General features: G+C 39.8%; 3 protein-coding genes across 6 annotated transcripts; 1 reads left to right on the top strand and 2 right to left on the bottom strand.

Moving 5' to 3' along the window:
- Positions 1 to 750: 750 nt before the first annotated feature.
- On the bottom strand, positions 751 to 4,556 carry naa10 (N-alpha-acetyltransferase 10, NatA catalytic subuni). Of its 3 annotated transcripts, none has more exons than XM_044039391.1 (8): positions 4,353 to 4,554; positions 4,098 to 4,196; positions 3,909 to 3,967; positions 3,503 to 3,548; positions 2,583 to 2,698; positions 2,417 to 2,461; positions 1,437 to 1,521; positions 751 to 1,293 (listed from the first exon to the last, which is right to left on the bottom strand). In XM_044039391.1, exons 1-8 carry the CDS (start codon positions 4,371 to 4,373, stop codon positions 1,114 to 1,116), a joined length of 651 nt encoding a protein of 216 aa, XP_043895326.1. In that variant the 5' UTR covers positions 4,374 to 4,554; the 3' UTR covers positions 751 to 1,113. The 3 variants fall into 3 exon arrangements, with proteins under 3 accessions (XP_043895326.1, XP_043895327.1, XP_043895328.1); XM_044039392.1 differs by having other exon boundaries at positions 751 to 1,284; XM_044039393.1 differs by having other exon boundaries at positions 1,216 to 1,298; positions 4,353 to 4,556.
- Positions 4,557 to 5,751: 1,195 nt separating this feature from the next.
- On the top strand, positions 5,752 to 13,229 carry zgc:158263 (ceramide kinase family protein). The gene is made up of 13 exons (XM_044038553.1): positions 5,752 to 6,212; positions 7,493 to 7,588; positions 7,855 to 7,992; positions 8,119 to 8,247; positions 8,866 to 8,929; positions 9,026 to 9,171; positions 9,258 to 9,332; positions 9,417 to 9,569; positions 9,799 to 9,904; positions 10,479 to 10,582; positions 11,550 to 11,746; positions 12,489 to 12,802; positions 12,905 to 13,229. Exons 1-13 carry the CDS (start codon positions 6,101 to 6,103, stop codon positions 13,017 to 13,019), a joined length of 1,749 nt encoding a protein of 582 aa, XP_043894488.1. The 5' UTR covers positions 5,752 to 6,100; the 3' UTR covers positions 13,020 to 13,229.
- A 672-nt stretch (positions 13,230 to 13,901) lies between these two features.
- Positions 13,902 to 18,835, bottom strand: LOC122777366 (glucose-6-phosphate 1-dehydrogenase-like). Of its 2 annotated transcripts, XM_044038555.1 has the most exons (13): positions 18,639 to 18,835; positions 17,479 to 17,516; positions 17,235 to 17,343; positions 16,931 to 17,148; positions 16,697 to 16,855; positions 16,482 to 16,607; positions 16,293 to 16,386; positions 15,997 to 16,183; positions 15,649 to 15,884; positions 15,183 to 15,259; positions 14,987 to 15,079; positions 14,809 to 14,874; positions 13,902 to 14,180 (listed from the first exon to the last, which is right to left on the bottom strand). In XM_044038555.1, exons 1-13 carry the CDS (start codon positions 18,756 to 18,758, stop codon positions 14,168 to 14,170), a joined length of 1,536 nt encoding a protein of 511 aa, XP_043894490.1. In that variant the 5' UTR covers positions 18,759 to 18,835; the 3' UTR covers positions 13,902 to 14,167. The 2 variants fall into 2 exon arrangements, with proteins under 2 accessions (XP_043894490.1, XP_043894489.1); XM_044038554.1 differs by lacking the exon at positions 13,902 to 14,180 and having other exon boundaries at positions 14,572 to 14,874; positions 18,639 to 18,833.
- Positions 18,836 to 20,563: the final 1,728 nt, after the last annotated feature.

Here is a 20,563-nt window from a genome sequence, read left to right as displayed (position 1 = left end):
ATGTTCGTTGTGCCAAGAGTTTTATCAACATCACAATGTTGAGATTTTCACTTACGGCCCACGTTATCTATCAAAACCTCACATTTTAGATTATAACGTCCAGTTAATAACATGCAACTGTGTCACAAAAGCCTCCGATGCAGGAAGTAGATATTAAGATCAGATGACAAACTGGTTGGTCAGAGGTTTGTTTTACGGTAAGATAATGACCAAAAAAAGTCTGAAGAAAACTAAAAACAGCGTCAACTAGGACATTACACCATTACACCAGTGCATTACAAAAGCTTCAGTGATTGAGAAATATGGTTTAGACTGTTTTAGTGCTCCATGTGTAGCATTATTCTGCTGGTTTAAGTTTTAAAGTTGTGAGTAAACTGATGGTTTGTTGCTTTCGGGCCCTAAATCATTGTCATCAGTTCATAGGTGGGAAATCATGTGTAATGCTCTCTGCCAGTGTGATTTTCAATGTCACCACTAGTAGCTGCCATAGCCTAACCTGTTCGTCTACCAATTGGATATATTTAAATTATCTTTATATTTCATGCGCATGACATTTCACTATAAATTGTGCAGTATATAATTTACCATCTGTGTCAATTACTTTGTTTTAGTTAATTTATACACATTTTATTGACCTGGCAAATGTAATTATTATTCTCACAGTAGCAACTGACAAAATCTACACTACAAGATAAACAATTGTGTTATTTGTACAAGCACTTACAGAAAATGAAAACGTGTACCAAAAAGTATTATTTGAAAGATTTATTTGCAGCAATTCTGTTAAATAATTACCTGAAGAGCAGAAGTTGTTTTCAATTATGTAAATCCCACAGAACTTAGGGATCATTTGTGGTAATAACAGAAATCCGATAAAAACCTTGAACCCAAATATTGATTTTAGCATCATTTAGCTATCAACCAATTTCATGTCATTATCCAAGACTCTTTCTTTATCACTGCAAGACTGAAGAGAAGAAAAATGAATGATGGAAACGGCTACGATGCACGGGCGGTCACAGTTTGAGAAACCAGAGAATCTGTCATGAAAAATGTCAAATAGATAAAAAGAGGGAGTGAAGGATGAATTTAAAAATGTCTAGAACTGCAGTGTCATTGTGAATCAGAGGACGAATCTTTAACGTCTGTGCTTTCCGTTGCCTCGCTGACTTCACTCAGCTCTTTGCTCTCTCCTCCGCTGTCTCTCTCGCTCTCTCTCTCCTGGTCACCACAGCCACCAGACGGCGCCTCCTGGCCGGCCGAACGTGCCCCAGGCTTCCTCAGCTGTGGGACATGCACAGCGAAACGGGACACATTCCAGATTACAATCTGCTCATGAGACCTCAGAAGAGCTACACAACAACTGAGGCAATGAGGTGGTGTGGTGAAAATCATGTCAATGAAGATGCAGCACAGTGAAAATATCCAATAGTCACCTCATCAGCCATATGGGCCAAATCTCTCTTCATGGCATAGGCGTCCTCCCCATCTGCATAGTATTTAGGCTCAACCTCACTAATCCTGTAGAGGAACAACAATATAATCTTTTAGGCAATTCAGGACATCGTTTCAGAAGTTTCATAAATTAAAGCTTTAGTGCCTAATTTTTTAAATATAAGCAAATGTTCATTACATTCAAACCAATATCAAGTGAGTTCTCACAATGCTGATCATGTCTATCAGCTCCACACAACTCTCTGTGCAACACTAGCACTGTTTTGGTGACAGAAGTTGGACACTAGGGCTTTAATGTATTCAATCTTAATGTAATATTGTGAAAGTTCATTATATCTTCTGATTGAACTTAGTTTTGGTTCCTTTTTTAAACTAGTTAACGAGGTAAAGGAAAATTTACTATCGACTAAAATATGAACCAAAAAACTATATTCAATCTTACTAATTGCAATGACTTTATCATTGTTGAGTCTAAATTACTGAGCTCAAATAATCTTTGAGGACTTTGTTCTGGCAGGATTTTACCTCATGAGAAGAGTCCATATCTAGGCCATTCCAGAAGTGAATGGCTGGAGGCTATAAAAACCCAATTAACAGGAATGATGCTCGAAAACATTACAAATAAAACAAGTTTGTAAGGTTATATGGTTCTGGTATCTTTTGTAAGCACAAAGAAGTAAGCCTGATGGAAGCATTAATAATTTAATTAATAGTGTTGAGTGTGAATTTAAGTTCTTTTACTGATTATAATTACTTGCTAATTATCAATCATGTATGATGAAAAAATGGGAAAGCATTTTCAGACTTTTCTACTGTCCATGCCTGTAATAAGTGAAAGTTGTTTAACAAATGAGCCTTGACCACTTTCCATTTCTGTATAACGTATGTATGACCATGGAAACAAAATCCACATTAACAATACATTAAAAATACATAAATACTGGTAACAAAAAGCACTTACTGGAATTTAAGTGTATTGGAGTACAGATGCAGCGCCGCTCGGTTGCTATAGTGGGTGGGAAATTGGTTAGATTTGCAAAAATGGGAGAATTGACAGATAGTCAGAGCCTAACCTAGAAAAGGACATAACAATTAAAGGTTTGGAGCCAGCCAACAGCTTCCAATACCTTTTCCGAACATGAAGTGAGACATATTTAGCATTAAAGTTTTCTATCATGGCCCGGCTGGCCTGATCCATCAGCTTCTGAGCAAGTCCCAGACGTCTGTGTGAGCGCTTCACTGCCTGGAAAACAAAGACAAGGTTTCTATTACACAAAAGAAGCCAGACAATTCTAACAATTATTAAAATGACACCAATTTTAATGTTGCTGCAGTTCTGTTTTTGACTTACTCAAACCATTAAGACCATAGAGTGCATATCAAAACTGATGTAGTCTACTGGTTTGAAAAGTGAAGATTAGGGCAGAGATAGCACCAGGGGCAACTCAATGGACGTCTATGAGGGAAATTAGGCGTCATCCCATTTGATTTCAACATCAAACTTTTTGAGGAGGTCATCGTCTCACTTGCTAGTTTCAGCTCTACTTCATTTGCACATGATGTCAGTTTTGTAAATCAATCAATCAATCATGTGGCACATATGAGTGGACACCGGTGTGTTTGGCACCTAGTATCATCCAATAGGTGCCTAGTTGCAGGTGATATCTGTGAACTGCCGTTTTGAAAAACTGACATCAAATTGCAAACCTGGAGGTTTTAAAAGCAGGGGTTTACATTCTTATGGACAACATCACTACTGATTGGCACTTGGTCTCTCTACAATAAACTATAACACAGTGTGGCTCCAAGAGAGCATGGTTTTCAACCATTTTATATGAACTCTCTGTTCATTCCAATTGGAAAATTCTAATTGTTCAGTTTTTCCATCGGTCACCATTGGTACTCAATACAGACAGGGTAAATAAATACATTTAACCATGTTATAATAAGGACAAACATGATGGATTGTAAAACATGTTTCCTTCAAAACAGGCACTAATTACATAAACCATGGAAGAGACATAGGAGGTGTATTGTTCAGACTTACGAGGGATGTGATGTGACCATGGGGTACATCATCTGGGTCCTCCTCCCTGAAAAGAGTTCACAAATACCACAGTAAACAAGTGTTTGTCCAAGTGATGTATAGCAACAGGGACGTGCGGTCAGCGCCTCACTTGTCATCATGACAACTAATAAACTAATAATGATAACATAAAATAAATAAGTCCACGTGTCTGTAAAATACATTTGTTTTCTTTAATAATTGATCATTTTTTGTCCAATTTTTTGTCTTTCTTAGCGAAATATGCACTTATGTGTGTGTGAAAAGAATGCAGATGAGATATGAAACATAACCAGTAACTACTTGTTGGGTTCATATATTTGATAAATCCCTCACCAGCCATGAACCTGTTGAGCAAATATAATATTACTGTATCACAGATACTCACATCTTTGCCAACACATATCCCACAATTTTGCCATTTTCGTCCTCTGCAATATATGAGAGCTGCGTGGATGGAAACACACAATACAGAGTCACATAAAGAAATGTAAAACTGGAAGGATTTAGTTCCAGACAGCAAAGTAGTGGTGTAAACAGAACAAGCAGAAATGTGGAAAACAACGCAGCGTCTCACCTGAGGCCAGGACAATCCGTGGTAGAAATAGTATTTCATCTGGTAGTTTTCAGGAAGACACAGCAGGTTACAGTGCTGCATATTCATAAGGTCCTCCGGCTGTAACGATACAAAAACTCATTGTCAGAAATGTGTGTGGGACAAAGAAAAACATTTTTATTGGCGGAAGTTGGTCTGCTAATGTGTAGGCTACGGTAACTAGCTTAGCTAGCAGAGGAAACAGCATGGCTGTCGAGAGAATTTCCGCACACTCACCCTTGCGTTTCGTATGTTCATTTTGTTTGGTGGTTTGCTGGATGTACTGCGGAAACAGAAAATATCTGTACAACACGGGTCGATCAATGCATAATAGTTAGTGTATCAAGTTTAAATGGCTAGTGTCGCTAGCTAGCTCAATCGACTTGTCAGCAGACACGGGAGGAGAAGAAGGAACGTGCCACAATAACGGCAGGCATTTCCGGTCACAGTGTGCGCCGGAACTTCACAGTAAAAGTTGTAACCCTGACAAGCGACACACAAGCGTCAGGACTTTTGTTTTGAAGTTAAAGTGTGTATTTGCTTTAAAATAAAGATGTTTTGGTTTTCGTGTGTGACTAGAAAACAGTGGGGGTTGCTGCTCTTTGAAACGGAGCAAGCTACAACAAGGAAATCAAAACTGAAATGCTTTAATACTTTTCATTTACAGTGTCCACACAGGACCAAGGCAGAAAAGACTGCAACGGTGTTGATCAAAAACTGGTTCCGTCTTCCAGACAGTTCCTCAATGATCATGCAGAAGCCCAGTGTCGTCCTACTGCTCCATTGACTCCAAGAGAAGCTGAGTTTTACTGGACTGCTACATTTGTCCAATCACGGTTGAGATCACTGGAGTGAGTCTGTGCTGTCCATATATAACAGTTGAAGCAGAGTGTCAAGTGGTTTTAATGCAAGGCTGCTACAGGAATACAAAAATCACTGCTCGAAAAGGGCCTTGGTTTACGCAGACTGCCATCTTGTGTCATTAGTTTCTAGAGCAACCCAATCAAACAAACCAGAGCATGTATTTTGCATTTTAAATCTTACTTATGTCACTGCAGAAAGTGGTCCTAGATTGGAAGTAGCATATCTGATTCCTGGGTATGTGACATAAATGAGAACAGACTGGTTTACCTTCTTCATCTTCTGTTGGGGTTTATTGGTGCTGATCATTGGGTCATTGCAGCCAAACAACAAAGGAGGAGAATGTGCACATGCATGAAGACTGTTTCAAAGGACAGATCCCAAAGTTAGATGCAAGACACTTGTAGTTGTCGGCTTGTGGAACCATATGCATCAAATCGGAGCCGAATCAGAATTGAATAACATTTGAAACGTGAACAAATCCATGGGCAGCGTCACTGAAACCTCATCACACACTCACCCTAACCATAACCTGTTCATTGACTAATCATAACTTTAATTTAACCACAGCTCACATCACACCCCCAAAGTTAGACATCAGAAAATAGGTTCTGCCTCATTGTTTATCAACCAGACTTTATTTATGTATATTTAATGTAATGTAAAGATATATACACATTTCTTTTATCCCTCCCATTTCCCTTTCCTCTCTCAGAGCAGTATTAGCCGGAGTAACACTGTTCAGGTAAATTCTTGTGACAGCCAATCAGGAGCGCCACCAGAGTGCAACAACATGCAAATGGAGCAGGTGTTACCAGGGAGGGACTGCAGTGAGAAACGAATGTTTTTGGAATGACACATGTGTCAGGGGTTTTAAAGGAAAAATTACTTAAATGCGTCTCCAGAAAACCTCTTCAAAGTCATTTTGAGGAAGATTAGAATCGTTCCCTTCGCTGCAGCCAGATGGTTTACTGCAGATTGTACGATGGCGAGGTCTGATTGTCAATATGCAGCTGCTTCTCCTTGACGTTGGAGTTATGATTATTAAAATATGAGCATTAGGATTTTGTTTTGTTTGAGAAACGTGAAAGAGCGACGCTTTGGCTGAACGAGGATTTTGCCAGATGGAGACAGACCTGAGGCTTGAGTCCAGTCTGTGGGTCGGAAATAAGAGATACCGGGCGGTGCTGACAGGCTGGCACTTCAACTGGACGGAGGTAGATAAGAAGAAAACAAGTAGGTGGACACGTTATCTCTAACATTGCAGCATGTTGTCGTATGTACACGAGATACTCACATTCACTGTTGTTTTTTAGTTTAGGGACGTATTTACGTGTTCTGTATTCATCATACCTCTGCACCATTCCTTTGAATTAACATAGAAACTTAACAAAAACAATAATCTTCATTTCGTATGGACCTTACATGTTTTATTTAACTTGTACAGGGAGGGAGCGTTCTTTAATTAAGCATTAGCTACGTGCAGAAAACGTGAATAACAAGTTTAACAGCACGAACACGAAAAACAACCTGCGTTGTGTCACTGAAAATAAAGGCTTACGAGAAAGCACACGTGAAATAACAACCCTCCCCCTTTTGTTTGGTGACATTTGACAAAATATGGCTTTGAAAAATTCAAGTTTTTACGACTATTGCACATAACCTGTTGTGTATCAAACAGTGTCTCCTTAGCTGACGGACAGGGTTACACACATCCGGTTTTCAGAATAAAACGTTAAAGCTGAGAATAAACAATGAATTCGTGTTCAGCATCTACAACATACTGGAAAAATCAGTGTTATAGGCTTTCAAATGGCTTAATTTCTGAAATGTAGTATTTGTGTTCAGGGCAACTCCAATGAAGGAAACATCTGTATTTTAGTCCTTTATTTAACTGATGGGTTTGAGATCAGCACAACTCTGACCATAAACTGACAGAAAATGAGTCAGCATCTTTGTTAGATTAAGAACAGCGGTCTCAAACTTGTGGTCACAGGCCAAACACAATCCTCTGATATCAACATTATTTATATCTGTGGTTAGGGTTATGTTTTATCATAACAAACACTTTTATTTTGAAATTCTTTGAAATCCAAACAATGTGCAGCTAATATGATTACAACCATAACTAGAGAAAACACCCAGAGAGCACAAGGGTGACAGTTGATTTGGAAAAAAAAAATCCTGAATCAGGAAGCGTATTCACATCACATAAATCACACCACATATTTATACCTTAGGCCATAACCTATATCCCTCAGATATTTCATCCAAATCCATCCCCGTACTTTGTTGAATAATGCTGTTCATATCCAAAAACATAATCTCCTTGGTGGTGGTAAATTTCATTTACACCTGTGCTATAACTTGGTAACTCATTTAGTATTGTATTGTAGGATTAGTAAAAAATATATCTGCTATAAAGTCTGTATTCAGGTCTGTATACAGTCTGTATAATCAGTTCTGTCATTTGTATCCGAAGACGTGTTTCCACTAAAGTGTCTATGTGATTAAAGTTTCAGTGCCTGTGGCAGAGGTGATTGGAGTGGAGGAGGGACGGGTAGAGATCCTGCCCCACAAGTCTGTTGAAGACAAAGACAAAGACTTCACAGGTGGGTTCTCTCAGGTATCACAAAAACTCAAAGTCATAGCTAGCACTTAAGTAAACAGCTGGCAGCGTAGCCTGAAGCACTGCACATCTTTGTCTTTTCATGATAGTAATTTACATACAGGTGCACAGCACACTAGTTATGGTGCTGTCTAGTCAAATATTATGCATGTAATCTCCCACATTTCAGCAGTTTCGGTTGTGGTTTATCAACATCTCAGTTCAGCAGGAGATATCATGGTTTAGTAGTTGTCTGTCATCTGCCCTTAGTTTTCTACGTGAAGCGCAGCAGCAATGGTGGCTCCTCTGGTTTGGTATGGAAAGTGGGCCGGACCCAGTTCAGCTGCCCTAGTCGGGTCCTTAGAGATCAGTGGACAAAACAACTAAGGACTGCTGTCAAATTGCACAGTAAGAGTGGATAATTGATATAACCTCTCTAATGTCATCTAAAAATGTCATGATTTGACTATTAATAATCAAATCTTCTTTAGTGCTGCTCTCACTAACCTGTAACTTTTCAAACTTATGTTTTAGGCCCATTACGCCCACAGAGACTGTTGGTGTTTATCAACCCCTTTGGCGGAAAGAAAAAAGGAAGAAAGATCTTCCATTCTGTGGTTGCCCCTCTGTTTGAGCTGGCTGGCATCAGCTGTCATGTAATAGGTAAAATACGTTGTGCTCCTGTTGGTAAAGGGGTAGGTCTTAGGGATGGTCTTAGACCCTGTTCAGATTTGTCTTGAGTAATCTGATCACGTGTAGAAGTACAGGTCTAAAAGGTCCCAATGTGCCCTGATCACAAAAAAACACATTCATATTGTTAATAACTCACTCCTGTGCATGCATAAATTGAAACCACCATCAGGACATATTAGAGATCGTCTCCTCTGCTGATGTCCTCTGACTGCTGCAGTTACACTACACATTTTCTTTTACAATAACTCTCTTACAGATTTCTTTCCTAAGGGTAAACATCTTATTTCAGGTTACAGCAGTGCTCGTAGTGCTTTGATTCAATGGAGCATCTTTCACACACACAAACACGTTGACACGTAGACACATCTATACAATCAGACTTGTTATAAATGTAATTTAGTTCTCGCTAACAGACGTGATGTCATTGTGTATTTGACCACAGGGTTGGGGCCCGATCATATATGGGTCTGCATGAGATTGGATGACTAACGAAGGATGTTAATAGATCTGAACAGGGCCTTGGACTGACCACAATAACATAAAAATAGAAATAGACTTGCAAGATGATCGTAATTATGTTTCGTTTAGTGACTGAGCGGGCAAACCAGGCCAGAGACCACCTCCTGAAGAAAGACCTGACAGGCTTTGACGGGTAAGAGCTTGTGTAAACACTATGACATGAGAGCATTGTATCTGCTAACCTCACTGGGAGGTGCTGTCATACCTGAAACTCTTGTGTTTGCAACAGTGTGGTCTGTGTGGGTGGCGATGGCATGTTCAGTGAACTGCTGCATGGTTTGATTGGGCGGACACAACAAGAGGCAGGCCTTTGTGAGAATGATCCTACTGTCACTTTACAGCCATGTCCACTTCATATTGGTATAATTCCCGCAGGTAATGACACCGTTGTTTAGAGTTTGTAAACGACGTTTGATTTGCACCTGTGATACACTCACCCTGTCGTGTTATATTCACTCTAGGTTCCACAGACTGTGTGTGTTATGCCACAGTGGGAGTGATCGACCCTGTTACATCAGCTTTGCACATTATCATTGGTGAAGAATTCATTTTTAAAATGAAATACTTCTTAAATACCTTAACATTTGTGTCAACTTTGAGCTCTTTGTTTCTTCTTGCAGGAGACTCTCAGCCTTTAGATGTGTGTTCAGTCCATCACACCTCTGTTCTGGTGCGCTACTCTGTGTCTCTGGTGGGTTATGGCTTCTATGGGGACGTACTAGCTGAGAGTGAAAAACACCGCTGGATGGGGCCTCTCAGATATGACTATTCAGGTTTGGGCTGCTGATTCATTAAAAGAACAGTAATGGCTGTTTTTGCCTTAGTTACTGTACTATTTCTTATTTATGTTTAACCTAGTTTCAAATACTATCCTCAATCACTTTCTGACAAAACTGAAGCAAAGTTGAAAGGCCCTACTTTCCCTCATGTATGCTATTTTTGTAAGTGTTGTGTATGCACCCGCTGCATTTTCAGCTAATCTAATTGCTCTCCACTGTCCAGGTGCTATGGTGTACCTGAGCAACAGAAGCTATGCAGGCATAGTTCAGTATCTACCCGCAGACCCGCTGCTCTCCAGCCCCAGAGATAAAACACGCTGCCTCTCAGGGTAAAACTACTTATGTAATACAATTAATAATAAGCACAAAGTAGATTTTCAAAAAGAAACAATCTACTTATTTATTTTTGTTACAATATTTTCAATTTAAGAAGAAGATATGTCAAGAAAAGACAAATGACAAAATGACAAAACTCTCTATCTTCTGTGAATTTTTATCTGTTTTGTAAGAATGTTTTAGAATGTTTAAACATTTTTGAACCTTCAATCTTTAAAATGGAAGAAAGAATGTGTTTCACCTCAGCCTCATTGTGATTCAAGCTCAAGGGCAGTGGTTCTGATTGACAGCTTGCGACAGCATGACCGCTACCACCTGCAAGAGCGACTCAAGGTGTTGGGTGTACTTTAAAGAGGGTAGAAACCATGGCAAGAGGAACCTGATCTAGAGGAAATTTGAACCCTTGTCGTCTACAAGAGAGTAAAATGCCACGGTGTTGTTGTTTGAGGCAACTAGCTGTAAACAGCTATGATGCACCTATAACATGGTCTTAAGCTTTAGGAGCTTATGTTGCAGACTTAAAGCAGAAACTCTTTGCATTTGTATGTGTGTGTTTTGTGTGTGTAGGTGCAGTGTGTGCTCCAGAAGCACAGAAAGACTTTTCCCCCACTCCTCGGACTCTGGGTCTCTGTACAGCGCCAACTTCAGCCAATTCAATAGTGACTCGGAAGGTAATAATGCAAGAAATAAAGCACAAAGTCATGTGTTACTGTGTGTATAAAAGTATATGTATACTAATTAGCCTTTTTGGCTAATGGCCATTAAAACAGCAGGTTCATGCCAGGTTGTGCACTTTGATAACTGTTTCAAATTTCAGTTGGCTCATTGATAAGATTATTATGATTAGAAAAATCAGAAATGCAGAAATACAACATGTTTTTCTCTCCTCTCTCATCAAGTATCCCGTTACACACCGGTACAGTTAAGAACATACAGAAATAGTCAATATTTATATTACTATTAATATTAATATTTCACAGTTATACATATTAAAATCCTGTTGTTTCAGTTGATCACATCAAGTAAAGACCAACTAACCCAGGTCTTAATCTAAATTACATTTGCATAGAAACAAACTCTTAATCAAACTTGGCCTAAAAAAAGAGCATAATGCAGAATGATTATGAAAGACTTCCCAGCAACAACTAAAAGGTTAAATGACTCAGTGGAGCTGTAGAAAAATCACTGTGCCTGATGTTTGTCAAAGATCACCTTGACACTCCACAACCCTCCTGGGAAAATGTGACACGAAGGTTGAATTGCTTAAGGGGAACACACAGCACTATACATTAAAAGAGGGTACAAAACACCAGCATGAAAACATCGCCATCATGAACCTATTTCTCCTTTTGTGTGGAATAACAACAAGGCTGATTTAAAGCAGTTCTGTTAGGTTGGATAGTTCAAAGTTCCTGGTCTCAGCTGCAGTTGCTGGAAATGTCTGAGACTATTATTAAATTTTTCCACTTGCTGTGCAATAAACACAGAGGAATACATTATGTTCTATGATTGTGACTTAGATGAGGAGCAGAACCCAACATGTAATATCAAAGGGTTTGCATGCACGGCTTAAACAAGCACAGTCAGTCAGTATGATCATTTCTTTTTATACTTATTTGTTTTTCTCTGCCTCTACAGGTGAGTGGGTGCGTGTGGAGGGCAGGTTCAGATGTGTGTCTCTCACTTGTATGTCCAGCTCATGTCCCAGGAGTCCTCTGGGCCTCTCTCCATCTGCTCACCTGGCGGACGGGACAGGTGACCTCATCCTGGTATGGGACACGCATCCACTGGGTTTTCTCAAGTTCCTCCACAGGCACACAAGCACACAGGACCAGGTATGAGCACAATCACATAGGAACCAAGCTTGTATCAGCAAATTCTTAAACATGTTTGGCCAAATGAACACGGGAAATTTCCAAAACTACATTGCATAGGCTAGTAAGACCGTTACAGTCTCTTTGATTGTCCACTGGGAATTGTACCGCAGGAAACTATAATGTATCATACAGGAAAACAGGGAGCTAATATAGGGAATGCACTGCCCATTGAAATGTAAACAGAACAATTGTTCAGCTTTTTCATAACTAAACTGAAGTATACCTTAAAAGACAATCATGGAGTCATGTTTGTGATTATGTTTTATGTTTGTTAATTAAAAAGCCCTTCAAACGGTGGACAATGGAAATCAGTATGAGCTACAAATGCTGTGATACATTGCATCTGATAATTGCAGCACAATCTTTTATATATCAATCATCAACGATCTCACTATATCTGTCCCAATCTGTCAGTCACACTGGTGTCCACTCATATGTGCCATACTTTTATTTACTGTTTATTTTCCTCTAAACAGAAACATCATTTACTAGAGCCTAAACTTAGGGATTACCAAGGGATTACCTCTTGGTAGCTATTCATTATATTCATCCTTTCGGGTTGGTTTCAGGGAGGAAACAGGAAGACTGCTATATCTATAAAGAAACAGAAAGACTGCTTTATCTATTTAGTGATATGATCTATGGTCTGTTCCTCTCAAATAAACACAAAGAAAATGTCTCTTTTGTCCGCTTTTCTTAGTTCGACCTGCCATTTGTTGAGGTTCACCGTGTGAAGGCCATCCGTTTCTGCCTCCCTGCTGGCAAAGAGGAGGACGCATATGAAGAGATAGTAGAGCAGAGCAGTGGGACAGATGAAGAGCGAGGATACATTGAGACTGTAAGCAGGAGTGGCTCTCAGCAGCGGCTGGCAGAGGGACACACGGGGCGGGATCTGACAAACAAGCAGAAAACAGCAAACCCCTTCCTGTGTGGTCTGTGCTGCAGTAAATCTCCGTCTGTGTCAGTGTGGAACTGTGATGGAGAGATCCTGCCCTTCACTGAGATCCTCTGCAGGTAGTACAACCATGCATGTTGTAGTTTGTGCAGTCTTAACAATGTGTTATGATCCCACTTTTATCATTAATCAGTTGTAATTGCATCCATTTGCTTTCACAGGATTCATGGCCAGTTGGTGCGTCTGTATGCCAGGGGCATCGAGAATAGCACGGCTGCACATGACTGCAGTGAGGAAGGTGACAAGTGTGAAAGGAGGTGCATTCTACACAAATAGCATCACCTTAGAGGGGAAGAGTTAGGGTTAATACAGGGTTAATTTGTGATTTTATAGACTTGCGGTCTGTCTCGGCCCATGTGTTCCTTATATTTCAGGTTCATCTGTAGGTTTCTCATTGCAGTAATACAATTATTATTTATTCATATATCATTGTATTTGCTAAAAGCTGTTTTACTCAAACACTATTAAAGGACTTGATAAATAATACTCTTTTATCTGTGGTGCAGTTTTTTTCTGCATACCTCATCTAATTTAATCCAATAAATTATACATTGTGTGTATGCTGTTTTTATCCTGTACATTTTATTCATGTTCACATGAGCTTCCAGAAAATGAAAGTGTTTTTATGCCATAGACTGTGGAAAACATATCCATATACTATATTCATGCCCACTGTTAACATGTTTGTTACATTTAGGAAAATTCACCAACAATTAAAGACATTTGGATTATGGAAAAACCAACACAGATTCAGGAACCAGGATGACATTTTTGAATCAAAATGGGACAGAATCTCAAGGTTATGGTGGTGGGAAGATGGTAATTTATATGACTGAGCTCAGTACAAAAATATAGAAAACAGAAATATAATTGGGATTGGGGCAAAAACGCTTTGTTGATGTATTGCTTTGATTTTAAAGGTTTGGAAGAGCTGGGCTTCTCAAGACTAATTACAGCTTTCTTTTGGTTTTGATACTACTATAATTAATTCATGTATGAAAACAATGAAAGGGCTCCTCTCTTTTTTTATTCCTGTTGGCAGAGTGGAATTTATTGTGGGAAATTTTGTTATCTTTTTTCTACCTTTTTATGCGTCTGTATACAGCACGTTATTAATATAATGCTACACTATCTGTTCATTTTGACTTTGATAAATGATTTAAATAAACAGTAGTATCAGCATTTATTATTCAGTACATTATCATTTTTGAGGGAACAGAAGAAGCAGCAGCAGCAGCAGCGTACGTTCTGATGGACATAAACGATTGTAATATTTATCACAGTAAATATACAAAACACATGCCAGTTTAAAGGCTGTAGTCCCAGAGGAGAAGTTGTTTAAACAAGTGTTCATCACTGCTCTACTTCCCATGGCCCTCCAAGTAACAGCAGGCTTTATTGGTCTGTAGTGTGTGCGTTGCCAGCTACGCCATGCACCTGGTAGAGACAAACACACTTACATCAATCAGGTGAAATCATTTGTGCTTAATTTAAATAACAAATTGACATTGTATTGTTAAAAACCCACACACATGTTGATTGTGACAGGTCAATCTTTAAGTGGCATTTGAATTATTTAAAGCTTTGATTTTGACTTCAGTTAAAACACCTACCTGGAAGTTGTACCCACCTGAAGCCGTATATTGACATGCGTCTCCTCTGAGCCCGTTCACATAAACCAGACCAACAAGTTCCCCAGTCGTTAACATTTTGTGCTGTTGTTGCTTTAAATTATTTGTCAAACTCTGTATTACGCTTGGGGGATGACCACATACACTGGTGTGACAAGACTCAGTTGTGAAACAAAAGAAGAGAAGTGCAGACAGGAGAGAGAACAATGATTTATTTGAACACAAATGATGCTTCTACAACTATTTATTTCCACATTCACTCTATGATTGGAGATACAGGCAGTGGTTTGCTTTTGTACATGCAGACAAAATCAAACAATGGTCCAGCAGTGAAAGATTGCAGTAAACTTTATGGTCTGTAAACTTATTCATGTTGGTGGTAATGTTTGCATGCGTGCGACAGAGGGCATCATGTTGTGTGGGGCTGCACCCACTTGTATGTTGCCTTGTAAGAGAATCCCACTCTCTTTAAAAGATCATCTGCCTCTTTTGGACCGCGACTGTGGACACAACAAATAAAAGGGAGGAGCAGGGTAAGAAATAAACTGCATCATATATTATTTTTAGTGCTATTATCAAATCTTTATTTTTGTGTTATGAAAGAAATGTTACCTTCCATATGTGTAAGGTATGGGTTGTGTCTTCTCTCCTTCTATTTGATGAAGGAGGGGGGTGAAGATCCTCCAGGCTTCTCGTAACTCGTCACTATTGACAGTGAGAGGAACATGGAATAAAAAATAAAGAACCCAACTCACTAACTAACAATGTACAAAGCCAGTGAACTATGACAGTTAATGGTGCAACCAACCTCCGAACAAAGTGCATTTGATTTCCGCAAAACACATCGAGTATCAGTCTTTCATAAGCATCCGGGAGCTTCACATTCTAAGAGGAAGAAGACGGTTGTGAAAAAAAACTACATACAAGGACATCTCAGTAGACATTGGACCAGAGATGGGGCACACTCTGGACAGCTCACTACTAGGCCAAAACACACAGGCAACATCTCAAACATTGAGAATTATTTAGATTCAAGTCAAATTCTTCAAACAAATATAAATCATTAGGAGGTACGGTAAGCTTCAATAGACACCAAAAAAATATTCTGCAGATCATTAAAAATACTAAGTCACTGTCCTGACCTCCGCTCATCAGACAAACACAGACGAAATGCACGCATTTCATATGCGACAGATGAATCAAGGCCAACTCTCCATCTACGAAACACTCATACTGTATATTCATATATCAACAATATTTTGAGCCTGTGGCACCTTGTATCTGCTCTTGTAGGTCAGATCCAGCTCAGTCTCCTCTGGGCTGAAGTAACCCCCCGGCCTCTTGGTCATCATCTTCAGGTAAATGGCTTCATCTGGCTGCACTCGCACCACCAGCTCATTCCTCTGACACGATTTACCAAAGATGTCTCCTGGCACATCAGTAAACTGCAGGCGCACTTCTGCCTTCCGCTCATTTAGGGCTTTACCACAGCGTAGAACGAAAGGAACTCCTGTGCATGGTGCAAGGACAGGCATGGAGAGATAAAGAAATCAGAGGAGCTGCCGTAAACAGACCACAGACGGACAGGAGAAAGTATGGGACAAAAAAACGTTGGGTCTCACCATCCCATGTTTCATTTTGAATGTAGAGCACAGCAGTTGCGAATGTTGGTGTGCAGGAACCTTTTGGTACAGTGGGGTCATCAAGGTACCCCAGCTTGGAGTCACCCTGTCCCTCAGGGTCCCCGACATACTGGCCAAGCACAACATCTGACACTGCAACAGGGGCTATAGACTTCAATACCTTCACCTACAGCAAACCAAAAACAAAGAACCTCAGGTTTGCAGTGAGGTGCATGATCTCGTCATCAAAGACAAAAAATATGCACAATTTCTTGTCATTCAATCAGTGGCATTACCTTTTCATCCCTCACATCATCTGGGCTGGTGGAGACAGGTTTCTCCATTGCAACCAAACAGAGCATCTGGAGGAGGTGGTTCTGCATAACATCTCTATAGGTTGCAAGAACAGGAAGAACCAGAAGTTTAGTGTAACAATGACATTGTATCCAGTGTTATCACATTGATGTGATTGCATGGTCTCTCACCTAATGATACCAAAGTTATCAAAGTACCCTCCACGGCCCTGGGTGCCAAAAGGCTCCTTGAAGGTGAGAATCACACAGGACACATTGTTCCTGTTCCATATAGGTCCAAAGATACGGTTTCCAAACCTGGAAGAGGGAGCCTTAAATCTCATGTAGGATGTTTAGGGTTACATACAAGTGGTTTGGTGTGAAGGTGTTATTATGGGCTACTTTACCTGAGAACCATAAGGTTCTGGACCATCTCTTTGCCCAAGTAGTGGTCTATGCGGTAGACCTGGTCCTCTGTGAACAGGGAAGCCAGGTGGGCTGACAACTCCTGAGAGCTCTGGAGGTCATGACCAAATGGCTTCTCAACAATGATCCTGTTCCAGCCTCTTTTTAACAAAAAAAAAAAAAAATCAGCACAGAGAATCAGATTCTTTGGTTTTAAAGGACTGGATTATACATACTTGCTGCTCATGCAGTGGGCCCTGATGTTTGAGCTCACATGGTGGTAGACAGTGGGTGGCAGAGCCAGGTAGAAGAGTCGATTAGCGTCAGCCCCCCCGGGCAGCGATGACAGATGGCTATTGAGTTGGTTAAAGGAGCTATTGTCATCATATCTGCCGCTCAGGTAGGAGTTCTTACTGAAGAAGGCTGAAAGACACTCACTCTCTTCATCGAGAACCTGGAAGAAAAACATTTAATAATGATATTCAGGAAAAAATGTCTTGGGGGAAAAAAATAGGCAATGAGGAAAGACAGATGTACTACCTTCATATAAGGAAGACATGATGTCTTTATGTTTTCCACAGACAGGTTAGACCGGGCAAAACCAACAAAGTAGGTGTTATCTGGGAGTAGACCATCTCTGAATAACCACCTAAAGAAGTAACAGAGTCAAAAAGCAGTGGTTCAAAAAGTCAACCGCGGGTCAAAGTCCTCCTAATATACGGTGGACCAAAGCTTTAAAATAACTACGTCCTGGAGTGGTGTGTGAGAAGAATTCTTTACTTACCATAAAGTTGGATAGATCTTCTTTCTAGCAAGATCGCCCTATGCAAATGAGAATTGGTCATGAAACTTAACTGGTAATCACTCAGGCTGACTCAACAAAGAGTCCAAAGAGTAAGTAAACTTTAAACATGGTCACAGTCATGCAATGAGTTAGTTAAACTGGCAAGTCATGTAACAAAACAACAAGGCTCTAAAAAGAACTACAGTGTCATTGCAATGACACTGCATAAAACGATATGTACAAGGAAGTTGTTGTTCCTATGAGGTGTCGTTTGCAAAGTGGCTCACGTAGAAAATAACATCAACATTTTACCACATAAGCTCCAAACAGTGCTCCAAACGGTTTTTTTTTACCACATTTTCAGCAATAATTGTTAACTTAGAAACATAGTTAATAATCTTAATCCAAATATTTAATGTTACATCCCAATGTAACTCTAAATCTAAATGTTTTGGGTGAAAGTAAATATTTAGCTAATGTGCAAAATCACACTGCCGGTCACAGGAAGTACCAAAATAAAAGCACAGGATGGTCCGACTGCTTTTAAATAAACTTAACGAAGGAAATTAACACTTGAGCACACACATTAGCGTGATAATAACTACACAAAATACATGTCTGGATACATTTTATTTATGTACTTTGGGTTTTGAGTGTCCCTTCTATGTAGGGTACTGGACTTATGACCTGTTCTACAGGCAGCCACGGGGTGTTGATTGGTCACTCTCCTATCACCGTCCACACCCACCTCTGTGGCTCACTGTATCTATGCTGAATTTCCATATTAGCTGAATATTTTTATTTCACCCAGAACATTTAGATTTAACATTTAGGTGTAAAATGTAATATTTAACACATTTCCAAGTTAACAAATATTGCTCTAAAAGTGGTAAAGGGTTAATGGCAACTGATGATACTAACTAACCAAGGCAAAAGTTGTTTTTATTACTTCCTTCTAAATATTTCCTCCAACATGTGGCAACCTGTGTCTCTTGTTATGAAAGACACTGAAAACATTCCTCTGTCTGTTCTCTCCAGCTTGAAAAGGGTCAGCACTATATAAAAAATGCATGAACTGACCTCACTCTTTTACCTTTGAACACCCAAGACAGACTCAACATTGAACGTTACAATAAAAGAAGTTCGGAGGTTGAACTTACGGAGGCTCCGAGGATGATAAATATGTGTGTGTTGGAAAGAGTGGACCTCTCCTCTCCATAGAGATCCTTCCTGAACTGACCAAACACCTCAGAGCGAGTCAAAGTCTCAGTGCTCATCATTAGTCTCTCCCTCTCTCTCTCTGCTGAGGTCTCTCTTGGGTACAAACGACTGATTCAAGGAGGCGCTACTCTACGTTTTTTTCCATTACTATGGGTGGAACTTCCGAACTCGCAGAAGCGGAAGCCGCCGCTCGTTCATCCTGCAGTTGGTTTGTATTTCACCTGATGTTGAAACTAAACCCCCGCCCTCATGATGGAGGACATGGCTGCATTTAAATAAACAAATAAATAAATACGTTTGTGTCCCACCTTCTTTAACAAAACACCGGCTGTGTATGTCGTTTTTTAATGTCGTTCATAGCTTCACCGTCTGTCGCGACGAAATGAATAAAGTAGCCGCTCATGTACGGTAGCTGAGGCCACTTCCGGTCGTCCCGTCTTCCCTGTAAATCTAACGTTGCCCACGATTCACACAACGCATCGATGTCAATGTCATCCTTGTCTTGCAGAAATACTTACTGATATAGTGCTGCAGAAAAAAACCCGTCACTACTTCCTCATATTTTTGTGAAAGAAAAAAAGAAAAGAAAAAAAAGAACCAGTGATCTGTGACCCTCATGTGTAGGAAGATAATGGATGCAACACCGCTACTCTCCAGCCCCTTCAGTCCAACAGGTGTGGTGACACGCAGGTATAGGTGGTTGTACACGCACTACAAAATGCAATGATTCCCAAACTGGGATAAATATACATACAGTCATATTCAGCCAAACATTGCATTAGATTTCTTCAAAAAAAAAAAAGAAAAGGTGAACTGGTGAGAAATAATTAATTTGAAGAGATTTTATTTGATGTGTGTGTTGGGGGACACATGACTGGCAGTCAAATGTCTGAAGGGGTATGGGACTGTGAAAAGTTTGAGAACCCCTGCCTTAATGGACAAAAATGCAGTGCACTAAAGTTCCCTTGAATCACAAGACGCATGCAAAATACTCTGTAGAGCAGGTTTTCTCAATCCTGGTCCCGGGGACCCACTGCCCTTCATGTTTTAAATGTTTTCCTGCTCCAACACAGAAATATATAATTGCGCATGATTTGCGATATCAGAGGGAATGGAAATTTTTTTTACACTGTTACTCTCATTTTCATTCAAAAAACACATTTAAAATGATTACTGTGTGATATTTGTGCCGATCTTTGAGAAACAAAGAAGTCCTGTTCAGTCTGTAGAATAAGATGTGTATAGATTAAGACAATGATTATTCTACTCTAGAGTGGTATAAAAAGTGGTGTATATATATAAAAACATTGTCATTCATAAGTAGCCTCTAAAGCAAAATATACATTAAAAATGTGTGTTTCCAAAGGAGTGCTTTTCTCGTGGAGAAAGGTGTAGTGCCCTATAAGATGCCCTTCCAATCAAAAAGGTGCTGGTATGAAGCTCCCTACTGCCCCTAAACATGACAGTGTCCCAAAGGGTGTCCTTAGAGGAAATGATATTCAGTGCTGTATAGAAAATGCTCATCTCAGTAATAGAAATAAATTAAACAATAATTTGTGGAGGTTCATACAGAGGTCCACATGAAATTCTGTCTTTGGTCCCAGGTCGCACTTTGGACATGCATGCTTTAAGTGTACTAGTCAAAAGTAAATGCATCAGTGGTAAATGTGCAAATTCTATAAGAGCAGGTTTAGCAAACTGCAGAAAATCCAGCCCATTCACTTTCTGTCAAGATTCAGGAGTAGGAATGTTCCTTGCTCAACCACACCTTGGACAAATGTTGTGCAAACATCACCTGTGACCAAACAGAGGCTATAGTTTTGTCACAGAAAGCCTTATCACTAAATAGCCTCTGGTAGGGCGG

This window comes from Solea senegalensis, linkage group LG11, assembly GCF_019176455.1.
Source record: "Solea senegalensis isolate Sse05_10M linkage group LG11, IFAPA_SoseM_1, whole genome shotgun sequence".
NCBI lineage: Eukaryota > Metazoa > Chordata > Actinopteri > Pleuronectiformes > Soleidae > Solea > Solea senegalensis.
The sequence above is the reverse complement of the archived record's forward strand: the minus strand, read 5'-3'. Positions and strand labels throughout refer to the sequence as shown.

What these genes read in the sequence shown, in the direction of transcription:
- naa10 (XM_044039391.1), bottom strand. Translation starts at nt 4,373, where the DNA reads ATGAACATACGAAACGCAAGG. An exon ending in ATGGTCACATCACATCCCTC is followed by an intron (nt 2,699 to 3,502) that starts GTAAGTCTGAAC and finishes TTTGTTTTCCAG; the next exon opens with GCAGTGAAGCGCTCACACAG. An exon ending in TCACTTCATGTTCGGAAAAG is followed by an intron (nt 2,462 to 2,582) that starts GTATTGGAAGCT and finishes CACCCACTATAG; the next exon opens with CAACCGAGCGGCGCTGCATC.
- zgc:158263 (XM_044038553.1), top strand. Translation starts at nt 6,101, where the DNA reads ATGGAGACAGACCTGAGGCTTGAGTCCAGTCTGTGGGTCGGAAATAAG. An exon ending in GGTAGATAAGAAGAAAACAA is followed by an intron (nt 6,213 to 7,492) that starts GTAGGTGGACAC and finishes ATGTGATTAAAG; the next exon opens with TTTCAGTGCCTGTGGCAGAG. An exon ending in AAAACACGCTGCCTCTCAGG is followed by an intron (nt 9,905 to 10,478) that starts GTAAAACTACTT and finishes TTGTGTGTGTAG; the next exon opens with GTGCAGTGTGTGCTCCAGAA.
- LOC122777366 (XM_044038554.1), bottom strand. Translation starts at nt 18,758, where the DNA reads ATGATGAGCACTGAGACTTTGACTCGCTCTGAGGTGTTTGGTCAGTTC. An exon ending in TTATCATCCTCGGAGCCTCC is followed by an intron (nt 17,517 to 18,638) that starts GTAAGTTCAACC and finishes TCATTTGCATAG; the next exon opens with GGCGATCTTGCTAGAAAGAA. An exon ending in CATGTCTTCCTTATATGAAG is followed by an intron (nt 17,149 to 17,234) that starts GTAGTACATCTG and finishes TTTTTCTTCCAG; the next exon opens with GTTCTCGATGAAGAGAGTGA.